This window comes from Triturus cristatus, chromosome 2_2 (genome assembly GCF_964204655.1).
Source record: "Triturus cristatus chromosome 2_2, aTriCri1.1, whole genome shotgun sequence".
Classification (NCBI taxonomy): domain Eukaryota; kingdom Metazoa; phylum Chordata; class Amphibia; order Caudata; family Salamandridae; genus Triturus; species Triturus cristatus.
The window spans coordinates 1,261,206,531-1,261,219,751 of NC_140582.1; the positions used below are offsets into that span (position 1 = coordinate 1,261,206,531).

The following is a 13,221-nucleotide window of genomic DNA, read 5'->3' on the forward strand; positions in this document are numbered from 1 at the left end:
GGACCATATACTTGTGCTAACATCATCTTTGTTTTGAGATCTTTCGACTTTTTCTCCTCATTACCCTTTGCTTCTTGTTCCTGACGCTCATAATATTGAGCCATAGTCAGGAGGGATGCCGGCGACGATGTTGACCAGGAGCTTTCACTCGCTTTCAATCGAGCTGCTACTCCCGGCAATAAATTCGCTACGTATTTATCAACAAAAAGATGCCGACCCGTATCATCCGTAAGCGACTGACCACTAAAGTCATGAAACGTCTCCTCAAAACGCGTAAAGAAATCAGAAACCGATTCATCAACCTTCTGCTTACACGATGCTAACATATTCCAATCTATCTTTTTAGGGGGGATAATCGTTTTTTACTTAGTCAAAATAGCAGCTGGGAGATCTAAAATAAGCTGGGGCGGCTTTTGTGCTGGTTTTCTCTCTCTATCTTCATCTTCTATATCAGACCATTTTGCTTTAAAAACGGCTAAATCATCTACTCTTCGCACAGATCGCCACATATCTGGTGGCAGAATAAGGCCAAAAAACAAATCTATATCTGCCAAGGTCATAGTACACGAATTTAAAGCCCCCTCAACTTCCTCATAAAAGGCGGCAGGATTCTTTCGGGGATCAGGCAAGGCATTCTTCAATGCCATAACATCAGCCCTATGCCAGGGAGTATAAACCCAATTATACACAAAATATCCTCTAGCATCGGGGGAAGACATATCCGAACTAGTTCCCGCTCCCTTAGGGGGGACATACAAGGGAGCAGCCTCCCGCATCGGTTTAGCATGCACTGGTTCATCCTTATCTGACTGGGAGGAAGACAGCTGTTGTCCGCCCGCCTGCGAATTCGACTGCTCCTCCTCCCTTTTCCGGCGCGCTTTTTCCCGAAGCTGGAGCATCTCGTCCCGCAACGCAAACAGCCGTCGAACCGCATCAGGCACCTGAGAGGGAGAAAAAGTACCGTTACGTAACGCACTAGAATCTAACACAACCTCCTGAGGTTCAAAAACATCAGAATATTTCCGGAAAGCAGCAATCACTTCATCAGAAAGAACAGCAGCAAAATACAACTTCTCCCTATCCTGCCATCCTTCCAAGGACGGCAATAATTCTGCAAGAGATAACCTATTAGTGACCACACGAAAAGAAATTTTCCGGAGCTCACCCGTGCGTTCGTTGGATAACATGGACCGCGTGTCTACCTTTTCCTTAACTGATCCAGAATCCTGAACCGCCGGAGCAGACGTGCCAGCATAAGGAGGCGGAGAGCGATCTAAGAGGAAAAAATCATCTTCAAGATTAGTAAGGACAGGATAAAGAGGCTACCGAACAGCATATTGACCCGAGACTTGCAACCTATGTTCTTTCTCTTGTCTTTCCGCCACCTCCTTTTCCTCCCGACGCTTCGCTTCCTGTGCTTTCACATGATCACTTTTCCGGTGTTCCTTATCACTCAGCGCTTTCTCACGTTTCTCATGCTCACGCACTTCTTTCACCCATAACCGTATACATTCAAACATATCTTGTCTTGCACGCCGCTTACACATACACTGTTCCACATACTCAATCTTGCGAATATCAAACGATCCATACAAAGGCCATCGCAACTCAGGATCCTTTTTGGTGTATTTCCTCCATCATGCGCTGTACATTATAGGGGAAAGACCATGCTTCACATACATATCCCTATTAGGAGTCCCCTCTGGGTGAGCTGGTGCAGATTCCTCAAGACTTAACCGGTTTCCAAAACAGCAGCACGACTTACGGAGTGCGCTCAAAGCAGGCATGTTCAAGAATACTGCAAAATATGCAATATTATCCAAAAAAGGCACTTAAAACGTTGCGCCGTTCAAATTCAAATACCTCCGGAGAAATATCTCCACATTACCTGCCTATATGTGTTGCAACGCATATATATTCACATTACTCATAACAAAATATGACCGGTCATCACAAACAATATCAAATAGCCAACCCAGGCTTCAAAGCTCGGAGCAAGTACCGTACAACGGTTCTTACCAACCAAGAGCGTCCAGGTTCCAACTGCCAAGTTCCAAAATCCGCCCAAACGGCTATCGCATGGCAAAGCGACAGAAGAGGTCTCAGTCGAGGACCGGCGCCACCCAGACTGTCAGTTCGGAAGGGAAGGAAGAAAAAACCTCGGGATGCCAGGACTAAAAAACGCCGCTGGCAGTGATCACATCCCCGGCCAAGTTCCTCACCTTCTTCATGACCGATCTTTCGAGCATCCGAGTAGCCGATGAGCCCCACGTGACGGGCGCCAATTGATGTGTCCAGGCCTCAGCCAGGCCAGCAAGCACAGAGGGTTCGCCCTTCTATATACGAGATACTAGAAGGAAGTTGGCACGGAAACTGCAAAGTACAGAGACAAAGTTTATTAACCCTTAAGGGTGGTCCTACAACCTACACAACACTCTTCAGTATTGCATAGAGTAGCACAAAGAACTAGCACACATGGTCCCCTTTTATACACAATAGCGGGGCTCATAAGTGGGTGGATACAACAAAGAGTGGAATTCATTACCATTTATGGCCATTTTTGATACAAGATGAATACATGGGCGGAGTTAACAATTTCCTGAGCCCGCGAAAACATGGTCAAGCAAGGACTAATTGATAGCAGATGTGGGTAGCTCTGGGCATGCGTGAACCCGACAATAGAGCTATTTATAGACTGTTACTAGGCAGATTACAAGAGTGACTAGCGAAGAGGTAGGACTCTTCTCGTGCAAAGCACGTGGAGGCATGACCATACAAAATGGAGTCTGAACATTAGTCAATATAAGACAAAGAACTCAATTCAAGGTACAGAATACATGTCTTCAGTAAATGCTTAATCAAATCGCTGTTTCATTTTCAACAGGTGAATGTGTTGTTATTGGTGGTGGTGTTATTTGTGGTGTTGGTTTTGGTAATGGTGTTGGTATCGGTATTGGTGGTATCAGTGGTATTGGTGGTGGTGATGGTATTGGTGGTGGTGATATTGGTGGCTTTGGTGGTGTTTGTGGTGGTAGTATTGGTGGTGGTTGTATTGGTATTGGTGGTAGTGGTATTGGTATTGATGGTGGTGGTGGTAGTATTGGTAATGGTGGTGGTGGTATTGTTGGTATTAGTGGTGGTGGTATTGGTGGTGGTGGTATTGGAGTTGGTGGTGGTATTGGTGGTGGTGGTATTGGTGGTGGAATTGGTGATGGTATCACTTGTGGTGGTATTGGTGGTGGTGGTATTGGTGGTGGTGGTGGTATTGGTGGTGGTGGTATTGGTGGTGGTGGTGGTAATGGTGGGGGTAGTGGTATTGGTGGTGGAGGTATTGTTATTGGTATTGGTGGTGGAGGTATAGGTGGTGTTGGTAATGGTGGTGGTATCGGTATTGTTGCTGGTGATGGTATTGGTGGTGGTTATATTGGTGGTGGTATTGATGGTGGTATTGATGGTGGTGGTGGTGGTTTTGGTGGTGGTGGAATTGGTGGTGGTGGTGGTATTGGGCTGGTGGTGGTGGTATTGGTGGTTGTGGTGTTGGTGGTGGCAATGGTAGGGGTAGTGGTATTGGAATTGGTGGTGGTGGTGGTGGTATTGGTGGTGGAGGTATTGTTATTTGTATTGGTGGTGGAGGTATAGGTGGTATTGGTGATGGTGGTGGTATCGGTATTGTTGGTGGTGATGGTATTGGTGGTGGTTATATTGGTGGTGGTATTGATGATGGTATTGATGGTGGTGGTTTTGGTGGTGGTTGTATTGATGGTGGTGGTGGTATTGGTATTGGTGGTGGTGGTATTGGTAGTGATGGTAATTGTATTAGTGGTGGTGGTATTGGTGGTGGTGGTGTTGGTGGTGGTGGTGGTATTGGTGGTGGTGCTATTGGTGGTATTGGTGGTGGTGGTGGTGGTATTGGTGGTGGGGTGGTATTGGTGGTGGTGGTATTGGTGGTGGTAGTGGTATTGGTGGTGGTATTGGTGGTAGTGGTGGTATTGGTGGTGGTGGTATTGGTGGCATTGGTGATGGTATTGGTGGTAATGGTGGTGGTATTTGTGTTGGTGGTATTATTGGTGGTGGTTTTGGTGGTTGTGGTGCAATTGGTGGTGGTGGTATCGGTGGTGGTGCTATTGGTGGTATTGATAGTAGTGGTGGTATAGGTAGTGGTAGTGTTGGTGGTATTGATGGTGTCGGTGGTATTGGTGGTTGTGGTGGTGAGTCTCATTCACCATCATGGTGGTTCTAGATTGAGGAGGTAGAGGTCCTGACATGGCCAGGGTACGACAGTGAGTCTTATTCACCATCACTCTGGTTCTAAATTGAGGAGGTAGAGGCCCTGACATGGTCGGGGTACCCCAGCGAGTCTCATTCACCATCATGCTGGTTCTAGATTGAGAAGGTAGAGGCCCTGACATGGCTGGGGTACGGATGTATGACGTTACAACGCATGCTTTTACAACGCATGCTGTTACAACAAAAGTTTTACAACGCATGCGATGTTACAACGCATGCTTTTACAACGCAAGTCTTTACATCGACATACACTAGATGGCGTGCTGACATTAGAAATGTGTAATTTACTATTCTAACTCCAGTCCACGTTGCAGTAGGGAAGGTGTTTGGATAGTAAACTACACTATTTCTAATGTTAGCACGCCATCTAGTGCAAGTCGATGTAAAGACTTGCGTTGTAAAAGCATGCGTTGTAACATCGCATGCGTTGTAAAAGTTTCGTTGTAATGGTAGTGCGGTGTAAAAGTTGCGTTGTAAAGGTTGTTCCCCCTGGGGTACCTTTGTGAGTCTCATTCACCATCATGCTGGTTCTAGATTGAGGAGGTAGAGACCCTGACGTGGCCGGGGTACCCCAGCGAGTCTCATTCACCATCATGCTGGTTCTAGATTGAGGAGGTAGAGGCCCTGACATGGCTGGGGTACCCCAGTGAGTCTCATTCACCATCACACTGGTTCTAGATTGAGGAGGTAGAGGTCGTGACATGGCCAGGGTACCCTGTGAGTCTCATTCACGATCATGCTGGTTCTAGATTAATTAGATAGAGACCCTGACATTGCCAGGGTACCCCAGTGAGTCTCATTCACCATCACGCAGGTTCTAGATTGAGGAGGTAGTGGCCCTGACATGGCCAGGTTATCCCCAGTGAGTCTCATTCACCATCATGCTGGTTCTAGATTGAGGAGGTAGAGGCCCTCACGTGGCTGGGGTGCCCCAGAGGGTCTCATTCACCCTCATGCTGGTTCTAGATTGAGGAGGTAGAGGCCCTGACATGGCCGGGGTACCCTTGTGAGTCTCATTCACCATCATGCTGGTTCTAGATTAGGTAGTTAGAGACCCTGACGTGGCCGGGGTACCCCAGTGAGTCTCATTCTCCATCACGCTGGTTTTCGATTGAGGAGGTAGTGGCGCTGACATGGCCTGGGTACCCCAGTGAGTCTCATTCACCATCATGCTGGTTCTAGATTGAGGAGGTAGAGGCCCTGACATGGCCAGGGTACCCCAGTGAGTCTTATTCACCATCATGCTGGTTCTAGATTGAGGAGGTAGAGGCCCTGACATGGTCGGGGTACCCCAGCGAGTCTCATTCACCATCATGCTGGTTCTAGATTGAGAAGGTAGAGGCCCTGACATGGCTGGGGTACCCTTGTGAGTCTCATTCACCATCATGCTGGTTCTAGATTGAGGAGGTAGAGACCCTGACGTGGCCGGGGTACCCCAGCGAGTCTCATTCACCATCATGCTGGTTCTAGATTGAGGAGGTAGAGGCCCTGACATGGCTGGGGTACCCCAGTGAGTCTCATTCACCATCACACTGGTTCTAGATTGAGGAGGTAGAGGCAGTGACATGGCCAGGGTACCCTGTGAGTCTCATTCACCATCATGCTGGTTCTAGATTAATTAGATACAGACCCTGACATTGCTAGGGTACCCCAGTGAGTCTCATTCACCATCACGCAGGTTCTAGATTGAGGAGGTAGTGGCCCTGACATGGCCAGGGTATCCCCAGAGAGTCTCATTCACCATCATGCTGGTTCTAGATTGAGGAGGTAGAGGCCCTCACATGGCTGGGGTGCCCCAGGGGGTCTCATTCACCCTCATGCTGGTTCTAGATTGAGGAGGTAGAGGCCCTGACATGGCCAGGGTACCCCATCGAGTCTCATTCACCATCATGCTGGTTCTAGATTGAGGAGGTAGAGGCCGTGACATGGCCTGGGTACCCCAGTGAGTCTCATTCACCATCATGCTGGTTCTAGATTGAGGAGGTAGAGGCCCTGACATGGCCAGGGTACCCCAGTGAGTCTGATTAACCATCATGCTGGTTCTAGATTAAGTAGATAGAGACCCTAACATGGCCGGGTAACCCAGTGAGTCTCAATCATTGTCACACTGGTTCTAGATTGAGGAGGTAGAAGCCGTGACATGGCCGGGCTACCCTTGTGAGTCTCATTCACCATCATGCTTGTTCTAGATTGAGGAGGTAGAGGCTGCGACATGGCCGGGGTACCCTTATGAGTCTCATTCACCATCATGCTGGTTCTAGATTAAGTAGATAGAGACCCTGACATGGCCAGGGTACCCCAGTACGTCTCATTCACCATCACACTGGTTCTAGATGGAGGAGGTAGTAGCCCTGACATGGCCAGGGTACCCCAGTGAGTCTCATTCACCATCATGCTGGTTCTAGATTGAGGAGGTTGAGGCTGTGACATGGCCGGGGTACCCTTGTGAGTCTCATTCACCATCAGGCTGGTTCTAGATTGAGGAGGTAGAGGCCCTGACATGGCCAGGGTACCCCAGTGAGTCTCATTCACCATCATGCTGGTTCTAGATTGAGGAGGTAGTGGCCCTGACATGGCCAGGGTACCCCAGTGTGTCTCATTCACCATCATGCTGGTTCTAGGTTGAGGAGGTAGAGCCCCTGACATGGCTGGGGTACCCCAGTGGGTCTCATTCATCCTCCTGCTGGTCCTAGATTGTCTCCTGCTCTGTATAATCTGCACTGAAGAGAATCAGGTACAGGATGGGATCCAGGACAAGGTAAGAGATCCAGTGGCTAGCAGGAACAGAAAGAGCAGTCGTTCATTAATCCACAGAGAATCAACCAGGGGAAATACTAGTGTAACTAGAATAGATACACTCAAGTAAATCAAAGGAACCTTTGCAACCATCTGACACTGATGTTAAATTGTCTTTTTCTATTTTCAGACTCTTAAAAATGTTGCTGAAGGTCATGTTCTACCTGCAAGTGCTCGGCACTTGTTTTGCTCAATGTGAGTGTTTTTTTTCCTACTACTGTATTTTAATATTAATGTATATGACATGCTATATTTCTGAGAAAGTGAGAGAGAGAGAAGAGACAAAGAAAGAGTGAGAAAGAGGATACAGAGTGAGAGAGTGAAAGAGACAAAGACAGAGAGAAAGGGAGTGAGAGAGAAAGGGAGAGAGAGCGAGAACGAGGCAGGTAGAGAGATAGAGAGAAGCAGGGAGAGGGGAAGAGAGAGAGAGGAGACAAAGAGAGAGAGAGAGAGAAAAAGAGTGAGAGAGAAATGGAGAAAGAGAAAGAGAGCGAGAGAGAGAGAGAGCAGACAGAGAGTGAGAGAAAGAGACAGAGAGAGAAAAGGAGTGAGGGAGAAATTCATTGGGAGAGAGGGAGAGAGAGATAGAGAGAGAGGAGACAGAGAGAGAGAGAAATAGAAAGAAATACTTAGAGCGAAAGAGAGAGAGCGGGCGAGAGAAAGAGAGAGAGAGAGAGGAGACAGAGTAAGAGAGAGAAAGTGTGTGAGAGAGAGAGGGAGAAAGTGAGAGAGAGAGGGGACAGAGAGAGTGAGAAAGAGAACGTGTAGGAAAAAGAGGGAGAAAGTGAGAGAGAGAGAACTTGTGCATTCCAGCTAAAGGAAGGAGTACTTCTGCACAGAGAATCACTTTGTTCATAGCTGTGGGAATTATGAAACTAGAATAGAAATCTGAGGACCACCAATACTGCCAAGTGTTTCCCAGAGATCAGGAGGCTGAGCAGATTCAGTGGGACCTGCACAGTTAAGCATCTGAGAGCCAAGATGTCTGGAGTGAGGGAGGGTCTGTGAGGTGAAGTCCCAGAGAAGCCAAGAACCATTTACAGGCCCATCACTGTCTGAGGTGTTCCACCATCAGCACACAAACCTACACTGCCTCTTTGTTACACACATTCTGCCATAGTCTTCTTGTTGGTATAAACAACACACTAACACCTTCTGAGAGTACCTCTCTGCTGAGGCCCTCTGCAGACAGAGGTTTACAAGGCAAGCACTGGTGCCGCTTGTTAAAGGCCTTAGTGATGGTTTCAGAGGGGGCATTATTGTTGTGAATAGAAACCCCAGGAACTAGTCTTTATATCACATGAACCTCACAATGTAATCTACAGAATAAAGACTGTTGGTTTAGATGGTATCACAGCTGTCACGTGATGAACATGATTTTCAGGGTGCCCAGGATGTTGTTTGGGTGCATTTCCCTAAAATGTAACTTTGATAATATGTATTTGTAAAGCTCACTCCAAAAAGCCCCCTCAGTCAATTAGAGGCTTGAATATTTCTACTTTAGCGCAACTGTCAATAAATCTATTAATTTTTAACCTTAAATGCTCCAAAATTATTGAACTGATTTACACCAAATCACAAAAAGCACGCTTTCTGGCTAACTATCGAGCTTTACGCAAAATATGGTTTACGTGTGATCAGCCGCTTTAGCACCGTTTAAAATTCCCTGTGGAAATTGCATGGGGAATTTGCGTTTTGGGACCACCCTCTTACTCGATCCATGCTTGATGGATCACCATGAAACCTTCGGAGGAAGTAGCTGAGGGCGATGATCTGTTTTGGTAAAGTTTGATGAAGATTTGTCAAATGGCGTCAAAGTTATTAGCGAAACAAAAAACTCACTTCCTATGAAAAGTCTGATGTAACTATAAGTATACAGTGGTGAGTGACACTGTGTAATGTATTGTTATCCCAGGCAGGAGTAAAAGAATTTGGATGGTGGCTCTTGCAAGGTGCTGAGATCTGGTGGATATGCAGGGGCCGTGAAGAGAATATCCAGTAGCGGGCGAAAATTGTTCTTGTACTAGCGTTTAACTTTGCTTTGGGATAATGACCCCAAACAGGGAACCAAGGGCCTCATTTATGAGGTTTTGCCCTAGGGTAGCGCAGCAGGCATTCCAGCTGCGATTCTCTACGGCAAAAGAAAAGAGCAGGAATGTACCGTTTCTATAAGATACAGCGCATTCTTGTCCTTTTCCCACGGTGCAAGGGTGCCTGTGTTGCGGGGATGATCATCTTTGTACAGGAAGGGAAACCTTTCTGTACAAAAATAACCACAAGAGGCGTTTTCCTCTTTCTATGTGTGCTGCAGAATGCAGCACACATAGAAAAAGGAAATACAAGGAGAAATAAAGATATTTCTCCTCGTTGTGCCTCCCTTACGCCTCCCCTGGGGAGGCGTAAGCTTTTGCCGCTGCCTCAGACTTACGATTTCTCGTAAATCTGGGGCAGTGTCAAAAGGCCGTGGATGTTGCTGGGAATGCCCCCAGCAGCACCCATTGCACGCCCCCTTAACGCAGAACACTGCGTTAAAGGGACTGATATTTATCAGGCACCATTAAGTCAAAAAAAGTGGCTTAGTGCTTCCTGATAAATATCACACAGGCTTCTGCCTCACAGAACGCCATGAAAAGTGACGTTCCGGAGGCGCAAAGAATCTCATAAATGAGGCCCCAAATCTTTAAAAGTGGGGTTGAGTATGTGAGAAGTTGGCGTGATATATGCTGTCAACTAATTATAGTGGGCACCTTGTATCAGTCCAAACAACCCCTTATTGGTATAGGTTAAAGGCAACCTTTATTGAAAGCTATCCTAGTAGTTGCTATGGAGAGCAGCCTTCAGGCTAAGTCTTGAAGGAATGTAAAGCAACTTGTTTAGAAGTTAAGTAATTCAGGGCTGTCACTATTAATCCATACCCCTTGACAAATCTCCTATAGTACCCAGTCAGGCCTAAGAAGGCTCTCACCTGAGTCTGGGTAGTTGGAGCAACCCATTCCATTACGGTCTGGGTTTTGCTCTGTAATGGTTGCCCAGGTACACAACCTGACTCTGCCGGGTCTGCCCTATCTGGCACTTAGTAGCCTTGATAGTTTAGCCTGCTTTTTGCAGGGCCTCCAAAACATTCCTCAGGTGGACGAGGTGATCCTCCCAGGTGGTGCTAAAGACATCAATATCATCTAGATATGCTGCACTAAAGTCTTCCAGGCCTGTAAGGACTTGATTCACCAACCTTTGGAAAGTGGCAGGTGTATTCTTCAAAACAAAGGGCATTACCACAAACCGATAGTGCCCACTAGGGGTAGAAAATGCTGTCTTTGGCTTTGCATCATCAGCTAGTCTGATCTGCCATTTGCCAGCTGTCAGGTCAAATGTGCTTAGAAACTTGGCTGAGGCCAAAGTATCTATTAGCTCATCTGACCTGGGGATGGGATGGGCATCAGTCCTAGTGACTGCATTGAGACCCCTGTAGTCAACACAAAACCTCATTTCTCTCTTGCCATCTGTGGTGTGAGGTTTAGGTACCAGGACTACTGGACTAGCCCAAGGGCTAACTGAGGGTTCAATCACACCCAAAAACAACATATTTTGGACTTCTGTCCTTATACAGTCCGTGACACGGTCAGGTTGCCTGTAGATCTTATTCTTCACAGTTAGCCTGTCCCCAGTGTCCACTTAATGAGTGCACCAGGTGGTCTGACTTGGAGTCAGAGAAAAACAAATGTCTGAACTGGCTGAGAAGGTTTCAGCTGTCAGTTTGCTGCTGGGCAGTGAGGCTGCCTGCCAAACCTACACCATCAACTAACCCATCATCAGGGTTCTGAGAAAGCAGGTCTGGGAGTGGGTCACTCTCTTCCTCGTGTCCTTCATCAGTAGCCATGAGCAAGCCCATGTCTGCCCTGTCAACATATGGTTTGAGTCTGTTGACAAGAAGTATCCTATGCGGACTCCTAGGGGTTCCAAGGTCTACCAAGTAGGTGACCTCCCCTTTCTGTTCAACAATTGTATGGGGGCCACTCCATTTGTCCTAGAGGGCTGCTGGGGCCACAGGCTTCAACACCCACACTTTCTGTCCTAGCTGGTAAACAGTCAGTACAGCCTTTTGGTCATGCCAGGCTTTTTGCAGTTCCTGCCTAGCCTCAAGGTTTTAGTTTGCCTTTTTCATCTACTCAGCCATCCTCGAGCAGAGACCAAGTACATAGTCCACTATGTCTTACTTTGGGGGTTTGAGAGGTAACTCCCATCCTTCCTTCACCAAGCACAATGGACCCCTGACATGGTGACCAAACAAAAGTTCAAAAGGGCTGTAGCCAACCCCCTTTTGAGGCACCTCCCTGTATGCAAATAAAAGGCAGGGCAAGAGTAGGTCCCATTTTCGCCTGAGCTTTTCTGGGAGTCCTTTAATCATGCCTTTTAAGGTTTTGTTGTACCTTTCAACTAAACCATTGCATTGTGGGTGATAGGGTGTGGTGAACTTGTAGTTCACTCCACACTACTTCCACATAGCATTCAAGTAACTAGACATAACGTTTGTATCCCTGTCAGATACTACCTCCTTGGGAAAGCCTACTCTTGAGAATACACTCAAGAGAGCTCTTGCCACCACAGGTGCTGTATTGGTCCTTAGGGGAATTGCCTCTGGGTACCTGGTGGCATGTTCAACCACCACCAGTATAAATCTGTGCCCTGATGCTGTTTGGGGATCCATGGGACCCACAATGTCAATCCCCATCCTTTCAAAGGGCACCCCCACCACAGGTAGTGGAATCAGGGGGGGCCTTTGTAGTACAACCTGCTTTGCCACTGGCTTAGCAGGTCACACAGAAGTGACACAACTCCTTTGTGTCTTCAGACATGTGGGTCCAGTGAAAGTGAGGGACAATTCTGTCCCAAGTCTTGTTCTGACCCAAGTGTCCTGCTAGGGGAATATCATGGGCTAGTGTCAATTGGAAACCCCTAAACTTCAGAGGTGTAACAAACCTCCTGGATGAACCAGGCTTGGTGTCTCTCTCTACTCTCTGAGTAAAGGAGTCCATCATCCTAATAAATGGTATGGATTCCACTAGCATTCCCAGCAGCCTAATCAGCAGCTTGCTTCCTGAGGGGTTCAAAAGAGGGGCAGATCCTGGCTCAGATCAGACCTGGAAGGGCTTCCTGTCCCCAAGAAGTCAACCTGGTCAGGTTCAAGCTCCTCTGGGGCAGTTCCTTCTTCAGGCTCAAGATCATCGCCCTGAGGAGATTGATCAGTATTCTGAGTCCGGTGGGAAGGCTCTGCCTTAACCCTACTGCTCCTCCTCTTGTGAGGCACCTGGTCCATTTTTCCAGAATCCAGGGCCTGTCCCTCTTTAGACATTTTGGCCTGTGACCTAGTCACAGCAAAGACATGAGCAGGGATCCCTAAGATTTCTGCATGTTTCCTGAGCTCCACTTCAGCCCAAGCTGACATCTCTAGATCATTGTCAAGCAAGCACTGTACTGGTAGGTCTGCACTTACCACAACCTGCTTAAGGCCAGTTACCCTTCCCCAGCAGAAGATAACAACTGCCAGAGAATGGTCTGTTCTGACCCATAAGAAAGCTGAGGCCCGTGGCTATCGTGGGTGACGTGGAACCGTGTCCCCTGAACACCGTGAACTGTTGCAGCAACCATATCTTCCTGGTCTTCCTTGAAGCTGTGCTTTGGGCTCCAAGTAGCCTAAGCCTTGAGCACTTCCTGCACCAAAGATTTATGGCCTCCACTCCATGAGTGACCCGTGGGCCAGTTTTAAGTGTGATCACTTGAGGCTCCTTCGTGATCGCTAGCCCGTTGGCTAGTAGGTCCCCACGAAGGCAACTCCTCTTCTGATTGGGCTTTCTTGGCTGCTCCAGATGTGTCCCGACTTACTCTCACTGGGTGAGCCCCCCAGACCTTGCTGGTCTGCACCGACGTCCTTTCTCTGCTTTCAAGTAACTTGCTGTTGCCAAGGCTTGTTGGGACCAATCTGGTCGATAAAACTGCAGCACTCGACAGACTTCATGGCACAGCTAGAATCCAGCTCCTGGTCATCATCGGTACCTCCAGGACTTTGTGGCTAAAGAGTCAAGACACCCGTCAACTCAACTGAAGCACCCAACATCTGTGGGCATTGGGCTATTGTGCCCC

At 47.8% G+C, this 13,221-nt stretch overlaps 1 protein-coding gene across 1 annotated transcript in view; it reads left to right on the forward strand.

Moving 5' to 3' along the window:
* The window catches only part of LOC146863555 (CD5 antigen-like), an 881,885-nt gene that overhangs the window by 98,211 nt on the left and 770,453 nt on the right, over positions 1-13,221 (forward strand). The window contains exon 2 of the mRNA XM_085643019.1: positions 7,214-7,278. Within this exon, the coding sequence (XP_085499145.1) occupies positions 7,224-7,278 (55 nt within the window). The 5' untranslated portion in view covers positions 7,214-7,223. The remainder of the gene's footprint in view (positions 1-7,213; positions 7,279-13,221) is intronic.